Source organism: Channa argus, chromosome 15 (assembly GCF_033026475.1).
Source record: "Channa argus isolate prfri chromosome 15, Channa argus male v1.0, whole genome shotgun sequence".
Taxonomy (NCBI): Eukaryota; Metazoa; Chordata; class Actinopteri; order Anabantiformes; family Channidae; genus Channa; species Channa argus.
Window position 1 is genome coordinate 8,180,693 of NC_090211.1, and position 27,988 is coordinate 8,208,680.

At 39.0% G+C, this 27,988-nt stretch overlaps 1 protein-coding gene across 2 annotated transcripts; it reads right to left on the reverse strand.

Annotated features, from left to right (window-relative positions):
- Positions 1-888: 888 nt before the first annotated feature.
- Positions 889-27,736, reverse strand: lasp1 (LIM and SH3 protein 1). Of its 2 annotated transcripts, none has more exons than XM_067476287.1 (7): positions 27,423-27,736; positions 20,102-20,196; positions 13,987-14,071; positions 8,570-8,677; positions 6,341-6,416; positions 4,949-5,046; positions 889-4,387 (listed from the first exon to the last, which is right to left on the reverse strand). In XM_067476287.1, the coding sequence occupies exons 1-7, from the start codon at positions 27,489-27,491 to the stop codon at positions 4,214-4,216; spliced, it is 705 nt and encodes a 234-aa protein (XP_067332388.1). In that variant the 5' UTR covers positions 27,492-27,736; the 3' UTR covers positions 889-4,213. The 2 variants fall into 2 exon arrangements, with proteins under 2 accessions (XP_067332388.1, XP_067332387.1); XM_067476286.1 differs by lacking the exon at positions 27,423-27,736 and adding an exon at positions 20,610-20,733.
- Positions 27,737-27,988: the final 252 nt, after the last annotated feature.

Consider the following 27,988-nt stretch of genomic DNA (forward strand, 5'->3'; position numbering starts at 1 on the left):
GGTGCAGATGCGAGGAGGACGCGCACAGCAGACGGCACTATTGACGGTGCAAGAGATCGGAAAGAATCGGAACCTTTCGGGAAGGATCGCCTCACAACAGGCTCGACCCGCCTTCCTGCTCGTAAGCAGGAGGGATGTGCGAAAAAAGTTTGTTTCCCCCCGTTTAGTTGGCGCTTACACGCACGCAGCTGTAAACATCAGTTATTCTTCAAATCTTAAAATGTGTCATTGAAAGCGATATGAAGCTCTTATGACCTGACAGGAAAAAAGCGGGTAAGAATACCCATTTAGCGAAAGGGGACTTTCCTCAATGGACCAATGAACAGCACAGTAGGCAACACGCTGCTGTGTTCAGCAACCGAGGTTGAGCATTGATGCACTGACACGAAAGAGGGCGATACCTATTCAGACAGTTGCTGATTTAACATTTATGGGATAGAAATATTATTTAATAACTATTTACAAATATATAAGCCTAAAATATTTATATTTTTACTAATAAACGAATGTAGAACCTTCAACATAAGGCTTACGTACTACAGTCTGCTGATATCCTTGATTTGCCCTCGACACAACACTCCAATTACTGCAATATTGCAAAGCCCATATGTAGGAAATAACCATCTTTTTAAAATGTGGTCTCTAGGCATAACTGCGGTATGGCATTGATTTGAGAATCAGGAAATGTGTAACCTTATGTTGAAGGCTCTACATTCGTTTATAAGTTTAATCCAATTGTATTTCACTAGTGCCCGAGTCTGGCTGGGGCTGCACTAACTAACGAGATACGGAGTAAAATCCTTGTTTGACAGACTGCTTTGGTAGTGTAATGTCCCAGAGGGATTTTCACACAAGTCTGCTGCAGAACAGAAAACGTAGCACAAACAGTCTGAGAAAAATGACATTTTATTGAATCTGCAGAATCAAGTACAATTTGAAGTGCTGTAACAGGACAACAGGAGATGATATCAGGTTCTTAATTATGAATATGTATTCAGTGTGAGTGTTGAATACATGTGCATGTACTTTTGCATATGGTATCTATTTTTTTCTTTAAAAAATAACAAAATTATATCAAAACCAAAACAATATAAGATGGAATGCGCAAAATTGGTCCAAACTCTAAACCTGCAATTGCAGATGACATATTTCACGCCGCAGTATATAACCAGTATCATAAAAGCAGGGGATGATTCATCAGAAGCTCTGTAGCCTATGATAAAGGCTGAAGGAAAGAAGCATCTCAGCAGATAGGAGGACAGTATACTAGAGTGAAACTGAATGGAAACGGGGTTATGGTAGGACGTTACAGTTCAGAAGATGACCAATGCCGGAGCAGAAGAGCAGTATTGGGCGTAAAGAGGTTAACGCCTGACTAATATTCAGGTCACACAAACAACTTGCCCTGCCTCACAGACTGGGCGATTGAGAGAATTGGATCGCAGCCTTCTGTCACCCTTAGCCCCGCACACTTGCATCATCACATGCTCAAATTTGATTTTGCCATAACAAATGCATCCTCAGCCACACTAAAAACAACGCTGGCTTTTGCCACTTTATTTAAACCAGTCTAACTTATAACTAAAACAGTCCTCCAAAAGAGCTTGGATTGGATGTAATTTGAGACTAGCTTTGTTATTTAATTAAATTTAACCAAACATCATCATAAGCCAGGAACAACAATCATTTCACTTCAACCCAAACTTGTCAGTTTACCCAAAAGAAATGCACAGCACTGAACTCTAAACTTTCTGATCTCACATCTGCTTTTCAAATACACTTGTCCTGTTGTCAAATAGAGGTAAATGTAAAACACAGACATATATGTTGTACAGTGTTCATCTATGCTGCTTGGCAACCCATAACCCAGTTTGAGGTTTCTGATTCATTTTCATCAGCGCTGTCACAGTTTATCACATTAGAAAGTTGCAAAATGTCTTGAATCAACTTGCACCACACTGGATTTCCCCCCAAATTACCATTTAAACTTATATTCCTTTACCCTCAGCCACATTACTGAAAAATATGAATCACTCCTCTGCAGGTAAGTCACTTTCCAGAGCACCATGACCTGTAAAAACATTTTCCCTAACTTACCTTATGATACATATACAATTGTACAATGGCATCTAGCTACATAGTGAGAGCCTTGTTTTTTTCTTCCCTTTTTTAGTTTTTTTTTTTTTTTTTAAATAAAGCTGAAAATATTTTGCGCCCCCAACCCACCTAAAAATGGACTGCCCTGATTGCTCATGTCTGTGACAGTCACAGTGAATCACATGGGAGGATGAAACAGCAAGAAACGGGGAAGGACTGTGTATGGTCAGAGGTCAAATTGATTATTTACACCACTGAAAGATGGGCAAATAAATTTCTAAATGTGATAAGGTCCTTGCAGCAAATACAGAAGTATGCAACATTTCTGAGCCAGAAACCTAAAAGCTTGATTTTCTGTTTATCAAACAACTTTAACTACATCTTAGCAAACAAAACAAATCAAGTAGATCGTTTGATTCACAAATCAAATATTAAAAATGGTCAACAATTTTGGGATTAGTCTGCAAGATGCATGAAAAAAAAAAACCTTTATGGATATTTAAAATGTCCTAAGCATTACATAAAACTTTATTTCACATGTATTTTTATTGGCATTCTTTAACATTATTCTTGTTAATAAGCTTAAGAATAATAAACGCCGTAAGAGCATGTTGAACATGCAGGTTTGGCTGATTTCCCCAAACATTTTGCCAGCACTATCTAATCTGAAATTCCAGGCTGATCTATCAATGCCCCTACAGAAGTCTTGAAAAATTGAGTTGCTGGTTTATTTATTTAATACAATGACATTTGTTTTTGAAAATATGCATTTCACAATAACAAGAAAAGGCAACTAAGGAAAAGTATGAAAAAAATGACATTTACCAAAGCCAGCAATTTCTCAATTACATTAAATGAAAAAAAAGACTGGAATGTTAATTCACAGAAACAGGGGAATATGTTTAAAATTAAAGACATTCCCAATATAGAGTTGTGCTTGGCCTTCTCTTTAATAAATGTGTTTTCTTGTATGGTGATTTTGTAGCAAAAGGGGGAAGGACTTGGCGTGTTCCCGTCTCTCTTCTCCAAATATTTACCACTGTAAGATTGTGATTTTCTCAGGCCTAAAGGCAATCAGGTTAAAATAAAATGAAACAAGGGTGTATAGACTGTATATTCACACGAAATGAGCTGATGTATTCAGTGTGGCTTCAAGAGATGTACTGATAATGTCCCCTAACTAGTCCCTGATCCCTCCTGTAACTGACACACCTGAGAAAGGCAATGTCAGGAGGTGCTCTTCAGTTAGGCTACAATGCCAGTTATACAATACCTTCAATGCAGTGCACAACAACAGGGTGCCTATTTGAGCAGAAAACGGGCGAGATGTGCCTTTCTATATAAATATATTAAAAACCTCTTCGTTAAGACTGATAAATGGCTGATTGGTGCAACAGAGTTAGAGGTTAAAGGAATGTTCACAAGTCAAAAATATTCAAGCTTAGGTTTGACTGAGATTCTACACTGTGTTTCCAGTCTGGCCAGGAACATGCTGCAAAATTAAAGAAGAACAAAATGGGCCAATGAATGCCAAACCCATCTACACTTCAAACTTTCCCACAAAAGCTGTGTTGATTGACTTATGGTTTTTTTTTTTTATATATATATATATATATATATATATTTTTTTTATCTCCCCCACAACCCTAAACAGAATAACCGGTTAAATAGATCGATGGATATTTTTATCTTCTTTATTTTTGCAAGATGTCAGGATTGTTAAGTACTGTAGCTAGGATGGAGCTGTGGGACATGGAATGACCCCTGACATACTGTGACGAACAGTGAGTTTGTCTTTTAAGACTGGGATTGGAGATAAGATAAAGCGGATGATGGACATTCAAACACAGACAAACATCGGCACAGACAGATGAACCAAGAGGCAGGTAGACAGACAGACAGAAAGAGGAGGACAGACAGTGAGAGCAGAGCAGGGATGCAGAAGGAGAGGTGGGTTCAGGGTCTCACAGGACAAATTCGAGAACAAGAGCAAAATCAAGAGAAAGCGGCTAGAGGTGACATGAGATGGCACTGGGCTTTTCCTTTCTGTCTTTCCCTCCTTTTCTCTACCTCCTCCTCCTTTTTTTTTCTCTACTTCGTTTTCTTTCCCTCTTATTCAGATGGCCTCTACATAGTTGGCAGGCAGCATGCCCTGCTGACCGGTGCGCTCCACACGACCGTACATCCACCCCTCGTCGATCTGCTGCACATCTACAATCACATCACCATCCATGAAGGACACCTCGTCCTCATCGGCAGCAGAGTAGTCATACACTGCCCTGTATCGCTTCTGTGGATGGCAAGAAACAGTTCAGTCAGTTCCTAAAACAGCTGCTACAGTTACCCTCTGCTGGAAAGAAGCTACAGCAGAAATAATATGTGTTTGTTTTCTAATAATTGTTCTTACAATTGTCAAGAAAAAAAAACAATGGTGCTACTAAAATAACTAAAGCCATGACGTGTGTCTTTATTGTAAATCATTAACCATACATGATCCCTGCAAAGTAAACAACAACCTACTATGATTATTTTCACAACAGAATTATCCTTTCTTAGACAGTTTTTCTCCTTAAAAATCAAAAAAAAAAAAAAAAAAAAAGGCCACATTTTCTCAAGCCAAAGTTAAAATCTTCAAATGTCTTATTTTGTCTTGTCAACTGTCCACTACCCAAAATTTTTTCAGTTTACATTTGCAGAGTACTTAATGTAAGAAATGTAGGTAATTTTGATAATTTTGATGGTAACTTTGCTTTTCAATCAATCAATTATTAATTTCAGTTATCTAAATTCAGAAGTGGAAAAATGTTGCAACAATATCTTCTCATTCTTGGAGGACAAATAGAGAACTTACCCCGGCACTGGGAGGTGGACCTGTGGCTGCCGGGCGCACTGGTTCAGGAGCAGTCTCATAGTGGAAGTTCTGGGAGCCTGTTGGGCTCTGGTATGATGCTGAATAAACAGAGAAGGAAGTGAATTCAGCTATAAACATACTTTCAAATTCTTCTAAGTAGATGAACTGCATTTCCGTAGCAAGCTTATTTTTTGCAATTTGGATTCTGATGTTTCGGGGAGGAAAATGAATTTCAATCCTTTTCAATCCAAATTTATGTTAATACCAGGCGGACTATTTGTCTGCATGACCTTTTTCGTGAGGAATTAAATAGCAGAACAAGCTAAGACATGCAACTGATGGCTCTTGATTTCCCTGTTACACAACCTACTGAACAATGCCCTTCTGTGAATAAATGTAAACCAGTTGTGTAAATGCAAACAGCAAGGATACAGGTCATTTACATACTTATAGCCAAATACTCTACTTGCCTCAAAATGCATCAAGTTAAGTTCTGAAGTTATGTTCATATTTATTTATTTAAACCTGCTGGATCTGAGCTTGAGCAAACAATCGGATATTTTGAATTCTGGATTGTGCAATATCAGAATTTTTGGGTGGTGTATTTTATCCTTTATTTGACAGTGAACAACAAAGGACGGGGGACAAAGGAAGTGCAAAGAAAGGTCCGAAGACAAACTCAAACTGTGGACACTGGAATTATGGGACTAACTTTATTGCCAACAGGGTGCTCCACTTAATTGTAAAATACAGACATTTTGGAGAAATTTCTACAGAAATGATACTATAACTTAAGGTTGAATGAAGATGAGAGAGGAAATGGTGAATAAGTAATATCCCTGAGTGGTGTGAAGGAAACTCCAAGGTCTGAGGCAGGGATAGAGCCAAGTAGAGACATGGCAATTAGCTTAAAGGAAAATGCAGTTACAATGTTTAGTTTATTTTTCCTAGAAAACAAAATTGCCCAATATTTTTAAACAGATAATGGAGGATGGATTAATGTTCTCCCAACTCACACATGATGTTAACTCGCCTACTTACATTACTCATCAGCCATACAGATAGTTTAGGTTTTTTTTATTGGGTGTTTATTATTTTATTGGAAATGGGGTGAAGTGATTCATTGAAGAGATTTTCATAAACCTGGCTCTCTTCTGGTGGGATATTTTACCACTTTAACTACAGCTGCCGCTTCTGTCTACTAAACGCTTTGATGTTTTCTTCTTGATTTAGATTTTTGCTGCCTTGTACCTCACTTGTAAGTCGCTTTGGATAAAAGCATTTGCTAAATGACTAAATGTAAATATAATGTAAAAAATTAGTCTAAATGCCAAGTAATTTCATATACTAGTAAGCAGCTAAAGTATATGTATGGGGATGAGTTTTAATTACCTGGGCTGCGGAGGCTTGGCTGCTGTGGGGCATCTCCTCCCATCTTCTTCTTTTCAAACTCCTCATGGTACTTAATCTATGAGAGACAAACAAAAACCATCTCAAGGCTTCTAAAGAACTTTTTAAATGCGGTAGCAATTTTTTTTTTTGCAAATTTGCTACCAGGAAATGAAATACATGAATAAATACCAGTAGGAAACAGGAGGTGTAGAATTATTCACATAGTGCATATATGGTTGCATATCAAAATTATTTCAACCAGATGTATTATTGATGAACTTAATTAATTCAATCATTAAACACAGCCTACACCTGAATAAACAGGATAGATAAGTAGATAGAAAGATAAACAATTAATCAATTAGTTTTTAGGTCAAAATATGATTTTTTACACAACAGAGGGTTGGGACACTGAAGTGTCTTTTAAATACAGGCAAAAGTTTATACAGTGTTGCTGTAATTAGGTTGAACAGATAAAAACTAAAACATATGATCAAAATGTAATGAAATAGCAGCAGTTAAAGAACATAACGCCACAATATGTAGTTCATCTTCTATGCACCAGAGGTCTCCCACTTGCACTCCAGTAGACCTATGTTTGTGGTGATAGGTGGGGCGCACTATGTGCAGCAAAGCCTCAGGAAGCAGCTTGATGTTGAGAGGAAATGACATCTCAATGCCCAGAAGAAGAGTGAGTGAGTGTGTGTTTTGTGTGTGTGTGTGTGCCTGTATGTGTTCAGACCATTGCTGACACATCAGGAAGAGCAGGTGAAGTGAAAAAAGGGAACTAACTAGAAGCCTAAATGCTTGGGGTGAGAATGAGCCAGCTAAATTTAAGAGAAAAAGGAGGGACAAGGAGGAGGGTTCAAATGACTAAGCATACCAAAAACATGAATACTATCTTAAATGTAACTGAACATTCTGGCAAGAGCTTTCCAAATCTGTTGTGAACTGAAGTGTAACTGAAAGAGTTCATAATTAACCTATGACCTTTTCAGCATGGTTTCACAAAGGCAACATTCAGTGTTCCAACATTAAACAGGGCTACACAGATGAAACTGAGTGACTGCACTAAATAACACACACCCCGTATTAACAAGCTGATAACAGACTGACTCACAGTGCCTCAGTCAAGATTTACAATCCTAATTCTGTTCCAGCTTCCACGCTCACTCAAAGAACCCACTGTGCTGGCAGCATTAGTGAGGAGTGTATTCACAGAGTGAATGGGATGACAGAGTGTTTGTGGAAAGACAGTGAAGGAAGTGACTGAAAGAACATTGTGGCCGTTCAAGTGCAATATGCTAAGTGAGAGTATGTGAGGGAGATAATTTGTTTAGTTTGTTTAGAAGGCACAGGACAAACAGATGGCACATGTGGCATTTTTAACTTTTTGTTTTGTTTTTTTAAACAGGAAGTGACCAGGCTGCCGCTAAACTAAAGCTGTCTGATTATTCTAAATTGTTGCTGCTAGACAAGAGAAAGGTGACAAGAAATGGTAGACAGTCCATCAAGTGTTGCAGAAACAAACAGCAAACAGGGACGAGTCTAGACTAGAAATTAATGAAAGGCTTTGCATTGCAGACATTCAGTAGAGAGCGCTGAGTAAACTGGTTTGTTTCTCAGTGTCCGGGGAAGAGAACAAAAGAGAGGAAGATGTAGCATTCATCTGGAGTGGTTCCCTTATGATTGGCTGTGAATGACACACTGATTGCAAGCAGATGTCTTGTTTATCAGTCTGGCTAAAAACCCTTCACAAGGCGCTTGAATCTTTCACACCATAAAGCACTTGTCATCTTCATGTGGCCTGTGTGTGCACCCATAAATACATAATATATGTGTATATTTCTCTGTCTTGCAGATTTTCTTGATGTCAGACATGCAAGATCTTTCTTCACATGAAAGCAGTAATTATCTCCCACCATCCACACTAATTATACCATTAGCTAGGCCGGTGCAGGGCTGGATGTGTGTATTACGTATGCTTTGCATACAAGTATATTTCACAAGGAAACAAATGCCTTTCTTGCAGACTTGAGTAGTGACGAGACACAAGGTAACACTAGATACAATTATCCTGTATTTAGAGAGAAATGGCAAATCAGTAACAGGTGCTAAGGGTAAGGAGCAGGGTAGAGCAGCAGAGAAGGATAGATCTGGAAAGTGAATTACAGAGAATCTTATTACTATAAATGAGGTGCCGTATCAATTAGTGTTGCTGGTACTCACATTGCTGATTTGGTCCTGTGTTTTCTTAATTCTTTGCATCTCTGGTGTGTCTGCAACCACGCTGAACCCTTTCCCTTTATTCTTCTCAAAATCCTCCCTGTAGAGAACCTGCACAAACAATGTTATGTTATGTTAGCATACTTTGACATAAGGAAACTTTAAAAAGTTCCCCCTGTCAAGCATCACTGTGACATTGAAACTAGTCTCAAAGTTTCTTTTTGTATTTAACAACTTCACGACATTTAGTTGGAAAATCAACTTGTGTCAATGTAAGAAAAAAGAAATCCATGCTGGACAAAAAACTGGATTGAAATAATGGAGACATTTGTTTGTTAGAGATAAACCATAAAAGTGATTCTAAATTAGCTCGAGTTTTTTGGCCTTTTATTACTAATACATTGTTATATGTTTTTAATTTATCAGTTTAGTTGAAGTGAAATAAGTGTAGATTGTATGAGCATGCCATAGCATTTCTCATACTGATATTTCTAATACATAAGCTTTGACTGACATTAGCACTGCCAGCATTTGTGAGTGTGTGTTCGCATGTGTATCTGTGCAAAGTAAGGCCGGCCCTATGTATATTGCTCAGTCTTTTGTGGTAATGTTCACTTCCTGTTTGCTGAGGACTGACAGCATTGCATACAGGACGTGGCAGCAACCATATATGGTCAGAATGAGAAGCAGCGTTAGAGTCTGTGTGTGTGTGTCTGTGTGTGTTTTTGGCGTTCCCACTTTGTCTTGACCCTAAAGGCAGAGGAGGAAAGGTCCAGCCCATGTAGTGTCAGATGCATATCAGAAAGTACAATGTAAGGAGCCCCTGCTCACTAGTGAGCTGTGGCTGATCTCAAGCCCTCAAACCCAAAACCACTCACACCACTTTACAGACTTGAAACAGGATGTCAGGTATAGGTTTTGTATTTAAACTGAAAAAACTGCCACACACTCTGACTCATCCCTATCTGAGCCACTCAACATTCAACTTTAAGAAAAAGTATTAGCACTGTTCACAATTTCCTGGTTTTCTTCATAAAATTGGTCATGAAATGTAAAATATTAACAAACAACATTTCTAAACCGATAAAACAAAGTCATGATCTTTCATGTCCCTATTGAATGGACCCATCAAACATGCAAAATAATGGTGAAAAAAGTAATAGTGTTTTAATAACTGGTTGAACCACCTTCTGCAGAAATAATCTTAAGCAGGCACTTCCTACAGCAGTGGATTATACATACACCAAGTTCTTTTATTTATTTATTTTTTTAAACAAAACTGTTTCAGCTCAGCCATATTGTCATATATTGTGAATGGCTCTCTTCGTTTCATTTCACAGCATCTCTACCAGGTGGAGATCTGGACTCTGACTGGACCACCCCAAAAGGCACATTTGGAGGATGTCTCTGAAGCCATTCAATAGTAGATTTACTCACCCAGCTTTTTTTGAGCTTTAGCTTACGGACAGTTACGCTGATATTATCATGTAAGACACTTTGATTAAATTTCTTTTCACCTGTACAATGGCAAAAAATCCAGGACCAGAAGCAGCAAAGCAGACCTAAACCATAGTACTCTCTCCACTGCACTTTACTGTTGGTTTGTGAATTTATTTTTACACCATAAACAGTGCTGTGTTCTTCAAACAGTACTGACAAAGTGTTTTTAATTTTAATGAGACTACTGGCTTCCTCCATTGTGTCCTACCATGAATACCATGACTGTTCAATGTTATGTGTATGGTTGACTCATGAACAGAAACTTAACCAGCTCAAATGAATTCTTCAGGGCTTTAGCGTTTACTTTAGGGTTGTTATTTACCTCGTCGAGCATTGTGCGCTGTGCCTTTGGAGTGACCCTGGCTGCACACCCGCTTCTTTGGAGAGTAGCCACAATACCATCTCTGCTCCTTTTATAGACAAACTGTCTAACTTTGGACTGATGAATATCTAAGTAATTGAGATCACTCTATGACCCTTTCCATGCAAATCAAGAACGCTTAATTGCAGGTCTTCTAAGATCTCTTTTTTTGTGAAGCATGGTTCACATCAGCTGATGCTGCTTGTAAACAGCAAACTGACACCAAGTGGTTTTATAAGTCAAGGTAGATCTAAACCACACTTCAATCCTTGTTTCATTAATTGGACTCCAGGTTTGCAAACACCTGACTACAGTTGATGTTTAGTGACATCACAAGCCAGTTGTTGCCATTACTTTCCCCCCCTTTGCTTTCTATCTTTAATGGGTGTGTTCACTACTGCACAGTGTCATTATTTTTTTTGTCCCTGTGAGCTATGGTATGACAATAATCACAAATCACTGCAATACATCTCCCAACACAAAACCCTTATTAGCATCTCTCTGGTGACTCCACTAATTTCCCACACTCCTCCAAGAATGGAGTTTCCTTTTACAATCCATTACCATAAAACAAAAATCTATCCCTCCATCATCTCAAAATCTACATAATATCTGACCCAACTACAAAGGTTGCTGACATGACGCGGTTGCGATTCATAGATAATGTGTGTGTATTATGTAATCTGATATCTACTGTAGCTTCTAGGGTGACATTGACTGAGAAATTTAGTAAAACTGTAGTTTATTTCAATCGAAATTATACACGGCTCTCAAGTCTGCCAGAAAGATAACTCATTAAGATAAATGTGCCTGTGACGCATCTTTGTTTATCTCACTTTGCTCAAGTCAGTCAACGTATGATCCTCCCCCTATTTTAATTCTCGGTCCATCTTCCTTTGTGTTTTTGGTTGTCTGCCACATCGTCTTCTCCTCCAATCAAGCCTCTGCTTTCTTTCCCCACCCACACTCCCTTCTCTCTGGCCTGCTTCTTCATTCATTCATATTTTACTGCCTCAACAGCAACAGATTTGTCCCATGGAGCATGAGCTCTTCCTCATTATAATCGCTCTCTCTGCTTCTATTTGCATTCCTCCAAATTTCCTTCCTCTGGGGATTTCACTTTTATCTCTTCCTCTTTTATACTGTACTCCACCCATATTCTATGTTGGTTCCTTCCTGCTTCTCCCCGCCCATGTTCATGCTCACCTCATTGCTCTACCTCTCCTCCTCCCCAATTCAACCTCTCCAGTTTCTACATTTCTCCCTCTTTGTTTTGTTTCTTTTTATTTCCCTCCACAAAGTCTTGTAATGAGGTGTGACAAACCTCTACACTGCTACCATAGCAATAGGGTTTCCGTAGCAACGCAGAACCAGTGGGAAAGGGTTAGATGGCCACAGTTCTCCACAAACACATTCAACTTTCTAATGCCAGCACAAAAGCACTTCCATTATTGTGCATACAATATCACAATAACATTTGCATCTTAAATATTTTGTAATTTAGCATTAGCCTCTGTAAAAAGCACTCCTGCTTTGAGGGTGTCTGGTTAAGTTGCAGCATAGTCCTTATAAAAAAATGTCTACACTTTCTGTAATCTAAAGCATAATTTGGTCCATTCATGTAAAGAGAAGATCCTGATTACTTTAAACCGCTGTCCTGTTGTTAAAGGGAATATTTTAATCATATATTTATAATATATTGTAATTATAGACCTATTTCCTTCAATATCTTGAAATCATTACTTCCTGTCCACTGTGACCACTGCTCTTGCTCAACTGCTTTAGAGGAGGAACAGGAAATATCACATAGGCCACTTTTTATTCATGGTCATTTGAAACCTTTATGTCACAAAAACATCTTTTTGTGTCTTATAATTTTGGCTAGTGTCCATGATAAACCATTAGGAAATTTTTTAGTATATGCTTATGCTAAGTATGTGTGAGGATGCACAGTCCATGTAGAAAAACACCATCTGTCCCTCAATCCCTACATAATCACCACCCCCACCCCAATATCCCATAAAATCCATTGACATACAAACACACCCCTCAGATTCATCTAAATTGTTGAACACTGACACTGTTATACGGCGACTTATGTGCCTTCTTTGATAAGCCCTGCCTACTCTCTGGGTTACTCCTTCTCCTCCGCTCAATGCTAAGACTCTTGTTTTGCATTTTTTCCCTTATTTCCTCTTAGAACTAAAAAAAATAAAAACTGCTTTGATTGGTTATGTTAGTGATCACACTTATAGCCATCCCTAGAAGACACAGACCACACATTTGGGCTGCAAATAACAGAAGTGAAACCTCAAAATTACATCCTTCAAGGTTGAGGTCTGCCTGACTAGTTCAGCATCATTTAATATTTTATACCAGATGTATTGTAAGGCATTCAAAGTTTACCTAGTTTAAAGTTCGTTGACGATTAAGTCTCTACAAATCTATCATAGCATCTTTATTAAGGCAACAAAACATGGCTGACCTAGCTGATATCAAGTTCAGATAGATATTTTTGTATATCTTGTAATATATTTTAGTCTCTGCTCAGGCAGTTTCCTCAGGAACAGCTGTTCAATTAAATAAAACGCAGAGAAAACAATAATGCATCAGTAGCTGGCCAAACAGCAGTAGCTAGAAAAGCAAAGCATTACTAAGGTAAGATGGTGTAAAAAGCTAAACAATCTACAATCCCTGGTGCAACTGTCATTTACACTGTTATAAAACAAGTTAGTCCAGAAGGTGTGCGAATACCAGAATTGGTATACTAAATACTGTTTATTTTTTGTTTCTAACATTGTGGAATTAGCATTCAGTATGTCAACAAGTAAAACCCTGGTGAAAACTTAACCAGCCAATCTGCTGGTGTGACAAGTATGGTTTTTAAACTGGCAATAAAAGGAAATGGAAAGTGTTGCGAAACAGATTTAAGCAAGGTCCTTTTTATTGTTTCCAAACTTCACTTGATTTCTAATAGGATTTAAAGAGAACTAGTATTTTAGTACATTTTCAAGCTTGGATAAAACAAAATATTGAAATAATAACAGTAGAGCTCTGCCTTATACTCAAACCTTTGTAATAAAATTCCTGCATCAGGATCGCTCATCTCTGATGCTGTGTAATATACTAATCTATACATGAATAGCAATATTATCTCTGTTTTTGGCAATAAATTTTTGTCTGTTCAACATATTATAGTAAAATTCAATGGTCATGAGCCCCAAGCCTTACATTCAAGTCTCTGACTTATTCACTGTAAATTAATTTCATGCTTGACTTCTCTGGTCTGTCTTAAAGCTGTGAGCATGCAGTTATCTTGAAAGTTTAAAATAAGTCTGAATTAGACTGATACTGTTATCTAAAAGTTTTTTGTACATGTACTTACTCAGAGATGAATTTTATGCTAAACCCAAGCCATGCTTTTTAAATTAAGTATACTTCAGTACTTAATTTGAAGAATGCCAAGGTGCAAACAAAGTGTGTGTATTTTTGTGTCTTTTACAGCTAAGTTTTGGTATATGCATTGTTCCAATGGGTGGCTACCACCATAAAGAGCTACCTGGCTCTGCATCTTGCTCTGCTGTTTGAGGCGGAGGTTCTCTGGAGTGTCAGCCACACAGGTGAAGTTTGTCTTGGGGTAGTGTCTGTGAAATAAAGCACAAAACAGCAAAGAATGTCAGTACACACTAAACACACACAGGCAGATGCCAGCTTTTACTCACACGCACACTGTGGTGCTCAAGACTAGGCTCAAAGAGCAAACCAGCATAACTCAAGCAGTGTGCAGTCTGTGGCCCCACAGAGGGAGCATTTGTTATTCAAGGTAGTCTTGAGGTTGAGTTAGGAGCGCCTGTAGACAAAAGGCATGTCAGTATAACACACAATACTCTGTCAACAGGAGGCTAAATAGTAGTATAAAAAGGAGGAAGTGCAGGCAGAAGCTCTTTAGGGGGTTGCAGAGTTCTGGAGACAGGCTATACCAGATGTGGATAAAAGAAACGAACAGGAAACAGCCCCCCTCCCTCACACACACACACACACACAGGCCCAGCCCCATTGGAGTAAAAGGTAAAGAAACAGCATGCAACAGACTGCAACTGGGTCAATGAGACAGTGGGTGAGTTTGTATGATGTCATGGGCGACCTCCTTCAGCAGAGTTTAAAGGTGTGTCTTTTTTCTGAATAGATTCTGGGAATATTCTTGATTCAGTTCAGGCCCATAACTGCTCAGTAGAAAATCTTCTGCCTAAAACAAATATAACAAACATAAATACACTGTTCACAATTAAGCATAAACACAACTTGCACGCAAATATTCACAGATGCAGCATGCGAAGCATCATTCCAAAAGCCATTCATTACATGTGTACTTAATGACTACCTAAATCCTTGTCAATGGTGTGTGTGCGCTTGTATGTTGTTGCGTGTGCAAGGCATTAGTCACTTTTTTATACACTGGAGGCTCCTGCACACCTGCAGCATTCAGGTTCACAAATAATGCTTCCTGTCAATTCAGTGCAGCCGTTATGTCGGCAAAAACACACGACTCATATCGAGTAGGAAAAGAAGAGCAGTTCATATGGACTGCAGCTCTGAGTCTGCCTTTAGGCACAGGGGGACCTTTAAAATCAACTACTATCCATGCCTCTGGGTAACCCATTTAGGTAATATGTTTAATGTTTCCTTGACAACTGGGTAGACAGACTGAAATAGTATTTGCATGATTATGGGGTGTAGAAAAAATGACAAATAAATGTGGTCGACAAGCCTCACATTAGGTTCAGGGATCATTTAAAAAGAGAGCCAAAGCAAAGTTCTTGAGCCAAAGCAACAGCAAATGTTGACTGAAGTTGCATACACATATGGGTCTGTGCACACTCTGTCTTGTTACAACTGCTGGCACTCATTTACCTTAAATGGCATGTGCTATATACTATCTTACTGCTAGGAGATGAAGAACAAGTTAACCAACAATGCAAATTAATCTAGACTTTTACTGTTGTAAGTAAGGTATCTAATCGCTGAGGCATAAAGAGTTTTAGGTATTAAGACATGCCACTGTCTTTCCATTTTTTTTGTCATTTAAAAAAAAAAGTCTTGTGCCATTGCTGGTTGCGACCATTCATACAAAGTGGGGCTATCGCTTTCCTGGAAAATGTCCTTAGATCAGAGCAAGGAAACTAATCATATATCTTCCTTTTTTTTGGTTTTGGGTGTGTCTGGTTTGTGGTGAAACACATTATCTTTCACAGAGCATCACAGTGCCTGAAAACCCCTGCTTGACTGAGCCAAACTGTGCACAGCCCGAGAACGCGACATCACAACCAGCATCTGTGTTAACAACAAAAGATCAGGGCCTTTTGGCTTGTCTGTTCACGGGTCGTCACAGCGGAACTTCTTCCGCACGTTGATTTGGCATGAGTTTTTACCTTGGATACCCTTCCTGCCGCAACCCTCCCATTATTTATCTGGGCCTGGTACCGCTACCGGGGTTGCCCTTGGTGCCTGGGCAGGGCCACACCTGGTGGGGTGGGATTCAAACCTCTGTTTTCTGCATCCCAACCCAATGCTTTACCATTAAGCCACCAAACCCCCATCTGTATTAACAGCATTCCTCTCATCTTCAATGTGTCTTTAGAAACAGTGCTTGCATCTAACGGTCAGGAAACACCAAACATTCAATAGTGTGCCAGATATAAGCTTAGTGACTCAAGGAGATCTTGTAATGGATGTCTATCTGTGCATCTATGCCTGTGTTTTCATGGCTGTTTGAGGGTGTAGGTGAGTCACCATAACACTAAATCTATCTGTCTGGTTGTACAACAAGTTAATAAGTCACAGCCGGGAGTGGGTGACACATGCACAAACGCAGTTAGCCCTGTGGACACCAAGAGTGATCAAACTTGAGGTGAGGTACGGTTTGGGTGGAGGAGTGAAGTGGGCACGCATGTGTAATCACACACACATACACAAACCGCCTACTGTGCAGGAGGAGAGGTCTGTTTGTATGGTGGGACCAGGAGATGCTGTTGCTGGCTTCGCCCTGTGGGACCTGGAAGTTGTAAGGCATCACTCAGATGGAACATATCATAATCATGTACATAGGTTACCATCATAAATATGTCCCAAAAAAGTCCCCTTTCCAATTTGGAAACAGTCAACACAGCACACCATCTATGTACTGAGGTCTGTCCCATTATCTGTGAACAGTTTTTAATCCTTCAACAAAATTATAAGCTGATCTGTCATGTCACTGGTGACTCTTCCTTTACCATTTACATGCTTTCACTAGGACATACTGTTAACAAAGAATAGACCCTTTCACAGCTTAAAACAATAGAGGCAAAACAAAAGTTAATTGGAGGCAAACATTAATCACCCAAAACGACATAACCTACTTAAATATCATATTCATTTATTGTTGGGTGCCTGAATCGAAGAATAGCTCTAACTAGAATATTTATCTCATACCAACTGCCACTGACAGTTAAAAAAATGAAGGCAACTGTGGTTAAATGCAATAAGATGACGCAATCATCAAACATGTTCATATTTGTAGCTCACACGTTATATTAAGCAAGGTTAAATATTATAGCAGTATTATATTATAGAAATATTATAGACCGTTATAAAAATAGATGTGAGAAGGCTTTTCATGCTTACCAGAAATTAGTGAACTATAGGAGGAATAATATTAGGTGAGTTCGGTGGCAATTCTCCAAGAACAATCCCAAATGCTTACATTTCTGAATAATGGTAGGTGACACATACAACAGTGAATATTAACTTTATCCTTTATGAAGTGTATGCTACAGACAGTATCATAGTTAACCACTGTTGTCTACTTTTTTGAGTGCCCAGGGCAGCTGCTTATGCAGTTAAAAGCTGTGACTCCTTTAATTCTGGCACCCAGCAACACAGCAAGAAGACATTTTTAGTAGTTGATATATTTATAGGCATCAAAAGATTTGCTTACCCTAACAGCTAACAGTGGGTAATTCTTTCCAGTGAGTGTGTCAGTAGGGGTTGGCAAATCTGATTCCAGCTAATGTTAAGTGACACTTGTAATCTTTAACAGAGAGATACAATACATATTCAAATAAACATTTTTTTTTTCTAGCAGCCATCGCTAAAATAGGATCCATCAGAACTTGCTTGCTAGCGTTAGCTAATGTTTAGGCCACTATTAGCTACACTGCTTCAGCTACACTCCATCCACAAAAAAACACAATGTTTACTATTAAAGAAGGGGTCACTTTTCATTATTATTGTTGCACAGAAAATCCATCTACTCAGGTCTTTTCTCTTTTGCAATAACATGAAGAACTTCATGTATGCATTTATATCACTGTGTCATCAGGACACACTCATCACAGGTTTACATTATTTTAGAGGCAGTATTAAAGAAAATATGGGTCAAAGAAATATGCTGCACAGAACTGGCAGTATCTCTTAACAATGAAGGTCATAAGTTTATTTCATATTTTACTGACTAGGGCTCTCTGTTGGTCAGCATCCAATGATCCCATTCCCAGACTAACACTGAAAGCAACCTTGTCATGCCACAATGTGAAAGTAATTCTAATCTTGACTGGTTATTTATTAACAACAGATTAACAGATGCTCTCAAACATGATTCAAGCTGGTGATATATGGAAAGGAAATGGCAGGCACTTTAAATCACAACAATAAATGAAGAAACTTGATTTTAATAGCACCCCATTGGTGTCCAAATTAATATCAGACAGACCCAGAGGCAGTGTCTCACCAATAGCTCCTGCAGTCCTCAAGGTAAAAATGAACATTTCTACATCTGCCCTCCTAAATCTCACTCAATCTGCTCCTGTGACTCTAGCATCTAATCATGAATGTGATTCTCATGGAAGAGGTGGGTGGGAGTACAGTGCAAACAAACAACACCTATCAATCATATCAATTATTAAGGACAACTATAGAGGAGTAATGATAAAATAGTTATCTCACAGAAACATAACAGAACGGTGGGAGGATCTTTCACTTATATTTACTCAAGCAACGCTTGTTTTAAACAAATGGAAAGAGGCAAAGTAAACATGCTCTAAAGGGTCTTTCTCCTGCTGGCTCTGAGAGCTGAGGGAACACCGATAGTAAGAAAGGGAAATGAAAAAGCCACTTCAGATGAAGGGAAACAAGGATGATAGGATTGTATGCTATTGTAACTGACTAATACCTTGATATAGATGTGAAATATTTTTAAATTAATGTATACGCAGATTTCCAGCAACCTGGTTTCTTAGGTGCACGTATACGCAGTTAATGTTTTAAAAAATGAAATACCAGTCAAAGACTACTGTGTAAGTGACCATGGGTGTGGGCTTTATCTAACACCACTGGCACAGGCACTACTGATCCTACTAAATTCAACCCAAAAAGCCAGTAACAAAGCACTGAAGCTGCTTTTTTAAAAGGTAAATAATGATCTTTGCATCCTGGTCTTGCTCATGGTTCAATGTCCTGCTGCCATGGCCTTTGATTAGTGAAATTCCTTATTGTCAAAGTTCCAATACTTAATTTGTAAAGCTTACACATAAAGACAGATGCAACCACTAACCTGTGAGCTTGGTGTACTCCAGAAAAAAATCAATGCATTTGGGTAACCTGGAAATTAGATCCTGCAACTAATATTTTAAAATGTGTGCTTTATTTCTTTTTAAATCAATAAGTTGGAATTGTTACAACTTCAAAAGAGAAAAGTGCAATTATGTTGACTGGTGTGACTTTTGTTTGGTGAATCTAATGGAGCCAGGTAAAAAAGATTAATTATTAAGGAAAAATGTAAGAAACATTTGAAATCAGACTAAGCCTGTTGGCTAGCTGAAATGCAAGCTCTTTCTGATGGGGAATATATGTATTAGTTGTTTGCAGCAAATAAACACTGACAATAAAAACACTTCAGCTGCCAAATAAGGACAATTACCAACGTAAAACTATTTTCGTGTTTAAAACATTACATTATTCCTTCTACCCTCAAATTCTACAGAAAACAGCCGATTACAAGCTACTTCCCAAGAGTTTCTAAAAGGGTTGAAAATAACAAAGTCTCTTGATTTATTTCTCTGGCAATAAAAAACGCAGCTCAGAAAAAAAATGCAAAACAGCTTGTTAGAACATGAAGCAATGCCTTGTTTCTCAAAACATTCTGCTTCTCTCACAAAAAACAGAGAGGAAAAGAAAATGATTATACATATTGGGAGAATGAAATTCCTATAGATTTTTGATGAGCCTTTAGTCTGAGAGTATTTGCTGGAGCGTGAGTGGACATGCTAGTTTTCTGATTGTACGCTTGTGTCACTGTAGAGGAACTTAAGGAATTTCCTTTGTTGATAACCCCCCCCCCCCCCCCCCTTCTTTTGCCCACTGAGTTGGGAGGTAGGCACTTTCCCACACCACATATAGGGCTTTTCTCTGAAGGAGGAGCTGTAATAGTCAGATAAACAACGGAACATGGAGAGTGGAGCCAGAGTTTGGTTGCAACAGGCACATTTAAAAGGCTCCTTTTTCTTTCTTAAACAATGATAAAATCTGTCTTGTCAGTATGCATGTGATGGTCTGATTTAGGTCCAGTAGAAAACATTAAAAACACTTGGTAAGGTACAAAAAATAAATTAATAAAATCAATATTAGGGAAAACTTACGCATTGCAGTATGGTTTCTTCTCGAAGCCTTTGTAATTCTTCATGTTTAGAGTCATTTTGCATACCTCGCAGCTGAAGCATCCTTTATGCCAGTACTGTAAAATAACAAGAACACAAAATGTTAAGGAAGGAGATATTTGAGACATCTATTTCATTGTAATGCCCAAAAGGAGAGAGCAAACGCAGAAACGCCCAAACACCACATGCACAAAACTAATTGAATGAGTAAGGCCAGAACTGCTTTCTATTCTCCCGAGGTTTCAGAGGCCCAGTTGCTTAATTCAGACAAAATCAACAGTGACTGTGAAGAAAAAGTAAAGCAATGTGAAAACACAGAAGTCTGAGCATGCTTTCACTAAACAGTTACAAACAAACCAACATCCCCTTTTACCTAGTCAACAATTTGGTGACTCTTTGTAAGCAAATAGCAAAAGTATGCATCTGTGTTTTCCCCATCTAAACTGGCATTGTTAATTTTCTCACCATTATTATTAGACTATGAACTCACATGTGTGTTTATATATAGACTGGTTTCAGTCGCTGCTGCAGAGCCTTGGTCTAAAAGCCGGCTTTCTACTCTCTCTGTCCATCTGTTCGTCTCCATAGACTTGCATGTTTCTGTAGCCCCCCTATCCATCTTTATACAAGACCATGCCTCTCTCTCCTATACTGCCCTTTCTCACCAACTACAACCCTCCTACCCTACCCAACCCTCTATTCCTTTTCTCTCCTAGCACTGGGCTGATCTGTGGCCTGAGGGTTCAAAGAAGGATCAAGGCAGAGAGATTTGGAGAACCTTGAAAGGAGGGAGGAAATGTAAAAAGAAAAGGCAGGAGAGAGCAATAGGAAGGGAGTGAGCAGGGAAGGGGTGGGCAAGTTAGAGAAAATGCCAGAGATCGACGCAATGATCTGGCTGCTCCTGCTATCGTCAAGGGAAGGAAGGGAGGAGTGCAAAGACACTAAAAGAGAAAGAAAGAATGGAAGGGACAGAAAGAAGGACTCCTTTTTAACATGGCCTCAGGGCACTCTGCCATCCCTCTCATTCTTTCACCCACTGATTATCACTTTTTACACCATTTGCCCACACACTAACAATAATCTTCCGAACAAACAATGCAGAAAAGATTATTCAAAATAGAGGACAAAACTTTACATAAACATCATACAAATCCAGTATCACTTTCTCCATATCTCTCTTGCAATGATGGGCTCAAGGCAAGTTTAATTCCACTAACTTGTGAGTCTTCTGAAGATTAGAAAAGGGCAGTAATGCTGGAAAATGTATTATTTCCCTGCAAACAGTGATAACTATTCAGTAATGTAGCATGTGTAACAACACTGACACACAGCTGGCTAAATAAGTCACCAGGATGTTGACTACTGTGTTTGTGAAACCTGCAGATGAACAACGCTATATAGGGAAACATGACTAAACTCAAAACACAGTAAGAATTTTGCTTATGACACCCTCCTCTCTTCAATCTGGTTATAACAGACCATTGAAGACAGGTAAATGTACACGTTGGTCTGACATACAGCTGAGATACATCTGACATTTATAGCAGTGGGCCAGCAATAATGTACTGAGGTAGACAGAATACAAGGCTCACAGTGGAAAAGGAGCATGAGCTCTTTTCAGTTGAGCTGTGATCCACAGCCAAACACACAGGGCCAAGCCTTCAAATGCTAACTCCTTATCCCACTACAGCCTGATCAAGGCCTGAGGCAGATGCAGATGGACACATCGTGTCACTCTCCACTGCTCACCCTCTTTGTTGTACTGGCTACTATTGCGAAAGCAAATCCTTTTACAAACAATACCATTCTGCAGCCAGATTCCATTTCCTCTAGCTTCAGCTGATTCCCAGCTATGGTGGCTGCCATCGTTGCATGCATACTGTCTGGTTTATCTACTTGCAGAACAGCAAGACAGAATAATATTCTCCAACACTATGTCCTTATTTTCCTAGATCTGTGATAACAGCGTATACGTGATAAACTGCTAACATGTTATCCCCATAGAGAAGTGAAAATGCAAATGTTTTTTGAATGAAGGTGAGCCAGCTGACCACGGACTTTGCCATGCCTGTTGTTTTCTAGAACATTGACCTTGAATCTATTCCAGAGAACAAAGTCTGCTGAACTCAAGTGTTTAGCAAAAATATTCCTAAACCTCAACCAACCTGCTAACACACAATCCCCATCACCTTTACTAGTTTACCATGCCCTTTTTTTCACAATTTCTCTGTCTCACAATATTAAGCAAACAGCCACAAAATAATATGATCACTTGGGCTTCATTTGGAGTAAGTTACGGTGTGCATGTCCACATTTGCACTATACTGTTAATATAAAAACTTAAATATATCTATGGCACATTAAAAGAAACACTTGTAAGATTTTGTTCAGTCTGCATATAGCAGAGTCCAAGTATCTTTTCCAACTGGATGGCTGAATACATATCTGGTTCAGCAGTTGCAGTTTCCCAAATATAAAATCAAATGTGCATATGAAGATCATATATATTTACTTGACATGTGATTCTAATACAAGACATGACAACACTCCTGTCATCTAAACATTGATTTACTGTGACTATACATTTATCTGGGATGAATGTATTATGTCTGGACTGAAATTTGTGTTGGATTAAGACAAATAACATGCCAAAGGAAACGGACAAACAGATGTTTCAGTAAGAAATATCCCAAATGTGTGTTAGAGAGGCCATCCAGCAGTTGGCCTTATGCAGCCTGAGGAAACCTTGGCTCTTGGGTGCCGAAGCAAGATCTGGCAGTCAGCTGGAAAATGAGGACACTGCAGAGACGGAGCCCTAGAAATAAAACACCAATAAAAAAAATAAAAAAGTACTGTCTTCCTGCATCAGTGCAGCTCAAGGGCAGATTTGTGTGTCTGATTAATAACTAAGTGTTTGTACATGAGTGTAGTACTGTATGTAGGTTATGCCTCGGTTTATAATGTATGTGTGTCAACTGGGATTCAAGACTTCAGTCAAGGAGCAAAAATGCTCAGTCAAGTCTCACAGCACACTAGTTGAGAACCAAATACCAGTTAGCGTGGACAAAAAAAATGCCTGCAGCTATATGGGGAAACCAAGTTCACACAGAATGACTGTTAGTGAGAGCCTGAACCGAGTGTGCTCTCACATATTAACTACAGATGGATAGGAGACAATTGAAAGCCTGGCTTAAGGCATTAAAATGATGTGGGTCTGTAGTGTCAACCACTTCCTATGTCAGCATTAGCTTGTCATCTAAACAGGGAACTGTTTGTTTAGGCCAACTAACCACAGCAACATATTTACCAAACCATCAAAACAATGGTTTAAAACATAGGTTGAGTACTTGTAGAGCATGCCATTTGTAAATATAAATATGTACACAAATACAAATATCTACACATTATAACGCACGTTAAATAAATTTGCATCTGACCAAATTAAGCATAAGAGTATTTCATGCACCTTTTAAGACCAAAGAACATCCCTTTGCCCATTAACTGTTGGGTCATACTGTTGGCAATTAATGTCAATGTAAACCAGTGTGCTTTTAGCAGCTGATAAGGCCCAGTCCTTGAAAGATGCTGTGTGGGCTTTAAAATCATACTTATTTTGAAGCCTCCCCCCAAAAAATTAAATATAAAAGAAAGAAAGAAGCACACCACCACAAACACAGCTGACAATTACACCAGCTGTGCGAGTGAGTGCGTAAGATTATTCCTGCGAGGAGGGAGGAATGCCTAAAGATAAGGTGTCTACATCTGGCTGATGCTAATATAGGAAATTAACTCATTACAACACACGGTTCAATTATTAGCCTATCTGATACCATTAATTTCAACCCAAGCTGAGGACTTTCTGGCAAGCATGTTGACTTGAATTGACATACTATACTAGAGTGGAGTATGCACTTAGCACACTTTCCAAACCACTTCAGACTGATGTGCACTCAGTAACATACACATGCGGCATCACAGTAATGAGACATTCAAGAGAGAAAGGAAAAATCCAAGCAGAAAAGATTGGGTAAAGTAAAGGTGAAACGTCAAAACACTTGTCACCACACTACCTTGTCACCAATCATTGTATAAATGCATATCACAAATCGTTCCAACTAGGTTTCCATTACAGTGAGTAACATTTTCTCCCTGCTTCTGTTCTTTGGATTTTATTGCAAAATAACAAGAGCTTAGAATATGTTTGTGGTGGTTAGCAGAACATTTGCACTTCTTCCTTTTCTGATAACAATGCACAAAGGAGAAGTACCTGGCTGCTCGCTGTGGTGTCAGCCCGTCAGGTGGTTATGAGTGTAATGTGTGTTCGCGACAGTGAATCACAAAAGAGATTGGGCTCGTGATGAGGGGAAAGATTCCTTACCCCTTTGGACAACATGAATCATCACTCAGAATAATCTTGCTAAATACAGTATAGTGTACTGTCAGACGGCAAATTCAGTCTTCCACATTTAAATTAGATCCAATGCACAACACTATTTAGCATTTGAAATTATTGCATTTGCATTGAACTAAAACATACAGTAAACTGTAAAGGAATTTGGTGATTACATGTAGTGTAGTCAATGTTTTACATGCAAAAAAGAAGCTTTACAGATTTGTTTGACTTATAAATGACTGCCATATCAGCTCGATGAGCATGGTTTAAGCTCTTTCCTACAATAAAGACTGTACAGAGCTCCACAATTTAAATACACTACTCTTCTGACCTTTAACCCCTTCCTAGTAATTTTGTGAGATTTAGAGGCAGCAACTCAATTGGGCTCACATTTTAACCAGGATTCCCAAACTGAAGCTAATTCATTACGTAAATAATAAAGAATTGACACAAATCAAGTCTAGCTGTGAAAGCTTAAGTCATAAACTGCACCAGTGTTGTGTATAAAACACTAATCATGTACGGAAATGCAATCATATTCAGGACCTAGAAGCAAAGACAGTACTTCATTCCTGTTTATAAGAACGACCAGCACATAGCAGTTAGTTTATTTACACACGTGAATTAATACAAATACTGAAATAGCAGGACATTTACTACCCTAGATAATCTACGATATGATGGCATGTATGTCACCATTAAATATTGATAAATCATATTAAATGATGTACAGTAGTCCTGTACCTCTTGGCCAGCAGGTACAAACAGATTCTGCACATAGAAGTAATGTATACAGACACTTTAGCAGAGTCTTTTAGTGAGAGATGAGCTTTGAGTATAACCACACTGATCTCTCAATTTATCTGAGAAATACACACTTCCAAAGTTCAGATAAAGGCTGTTAATCCTAAAGTTACACATGGAAAAATAATTTCACTTCAATAAATGTGTGAGTGTGACAAGTTTTGCTGTTACATACTAGGCTGTAGTAAACAATATTTATGTATTAATTCCTTGTTATAAGTCTTTGTTGGCTGTAGGTAAACAGGAGTCTTTCATTCAAGCTACAAATAAACACCCTGATAGATACCATAGATATTTGGGGGAAATGTGCAGCTCTAAACTCTTTTAGTGCAGAAGGGAAGTACGAAGAAAAAACCGCCTTAAACATGAGCCTCAACCAAAATATACTTCCTGTCTTTACATGTGCTCTACTACCCACTCCCTCTGCTGGGCCCAGCCCTGCTATACTGGAATACAGCTGACAGTCAATCCACTGTAGCTAAACCTCTCCACAAAGGGACATAAAAGAAGGACACTGTCAATTAAAGGTGTTCATCGATAGCCAAAAATACCAATGCAGCAGTAGCAGTGCCCTCGATTTTCTCATGCTTTCACCAGAGCTAGACTAGCACATTGTAAAATCCTCAGCCACTGTGGCCTCGACTGCTTTAAACTAACAAGAACATCTGCGTGTGTTTGCGCTACGAGAAGAAAAAGGGAGGTTGTTGTGGTGTGCCTGAAATTGTGAGCACTGATGCACAAATGGCAGCAAAGACAGACGGCAGGCTACTCTCCTGTGCTTGGTTCAGAGATGGGAGATGACACAGCGGGCCTCTGACAGAGCATGTTTTATGGGAGTGTCTGTCTGGTGGAATGCACTCTGCTTCAGGCCAGATTCCAGTGCACATTCAGACTGCACTTTTTTTGGTTCTCATCAATAACAGATTTCTAAGATGCTAACATGACTTGTAATATTAGGGTAGCTTAGACTGCTTGGGATGAAACAGGGGTTCTGAGATGAATCAATTCATACATACACGTAACAGAGCAGTTGCATCCAATCAAGAGCACATTATCTTGAGTTACTCAAGATAATGTTTTTTGTAGGCTCTTTTCTCCACCTTCCTTGTTTGCCAACCCCCAAACATAAGCCCATCTGAAAAGGGACTGATTTTCAATACCTTTTTCAACATCCCTTAAAAATTATCTAGTTACCTAAAGCTCTGCTCTGGTAAAAAATAAAAGTTGTACGTATACTGTAGGTTGTTTCAAAGTTACTGTCTGATTACAATAACATTAGATACGTGCAATATTGTACTTATGATCTCAGATCCTCCTCAGAAGTAAAGGAAACATGGGAACAAGATGTGCAGTATCAGTGTTAGGTCAAATTTTGCTCCCGTGTGAATTAGTGACCTCAACAGAATCACTGTGGGTAAAACTGATGGGATTACCACCTTCGCTGAGATTATACTGCTGCTTCTGAATGAGAACTAATCATCCCTAACTTGGATTATCCAGAGAACTGGACACAGACATGTGGAAAACCAGTCCATGCTGTCTTGAACTGCGATATACATAAAAAGCCTTGTTGCGGAACTATACTATCCTCTAAAGGAAGTCGAAAGTTCTTTATCTGTAAAGATTAAATCCCCCGAGAGCGGAAGGTATTTTTTTTTTAAGAGAAAGGCTGGAGGCTTCAGCTAACATTATCAATCCGATTTCTTTACGTCAGCCGTGACAGCCAGGCCCAGACCAGGCTCGAATGTCGGGAAGCTGGTTTGGGCTAAATCAACAGCACACCCTTAAGCCATTGTCTCACCGAAAAAAATAATGATTTCTCGTATAAAAAGTGTGTATATATATATACACACATAGCGGAGTATGTTCGTTGTTGGTCCGGGTTGTTGTACCCTCGGCTCCTAGACGTTAGCTAGCTGTTAGCTTGCCTCGCCAGCGAAATACCTGGGCAAATGGGCTGTTCAGTTCATTCAGAAAAAAAAATGGCAAAGGTCCAATTTTAGCAGGAAACATACAAGCGTTGTTAGAGAAGAAAATAAAGAGGGGTTATTAAGTGTGTTTATAAAAAGTAGATTAGAAAGCAAGATGATTTTGTCACGCTCTTACCTTGTCCAGACAATTCACTTTTTCTGTGGGGTAAACGACTAGATTACATCTGCTACACAACGGATTCATGTTGGAGGAATGCTCTTCTAGCTAGTTAGCACAGACACCGCCGATGATACAGGTTGTTGCTGTGTGCTGTCGATTACTCACGTTAACAACTGCCTATAATGAACGATTATAATCACTAGAAGACCAACACTAATCTAGTTGCGTGTATCAAATCCAGGAGGTTGTTGTTGTCGTTGTACCCTCACAGCTGGCTGTCAGTCCGCTAACCAGACACGGAAAGCAGTAGACGTTAGTTCCTAAAGCTTGTGAGGTGTGACGTCATGACGCCAAGTCACATGACCAAGCTGCTAGTGGCTCTTGCCGCGCGTGTAGCACAGCAGTCTGTGTTAGCGGTGATCTCTCTGATAACAGAGGCGGTGACAGTGGTGGTCCTGATAGTGTCATGGAGGACGAAGGTAGTCTAAAAGTTGGTGAAGGTGGACCTGATTTTGACGATTGTATGTGCTGAAAAGTGGTTAACCAATAATGATACATCAAAATGTATTAGTTAATAATAT

What these genes read in the sequence shown, in the direction of transcription:
- lasp1 (XM_067476286.1), bottom strand. Translation starts at nt 20,705, where the DNA reads ATGGAGACGAACAGATGGACAGAGAGAGTAGAAAGCCGGCTTTTAGAC. An exon ending in AGAGCAAGATGCAGAGCCAG is followed by an intron (nt 8,678 to 13,986) that starts GTAGCTCTTTAT and finishes TTGTTTGTGCAG; the next exon opens with GTTCTCTACAGGGAGGATTT. An exon ending in GTCCACCTCCCAGTGCCGGG is followed by an intron (nt 4,388 to 4,948) that starts GTAAGTTCTCTA and finishes TGCCATCCACAG; the next exon opens with AAGCGATACAGGGCAGTGTA.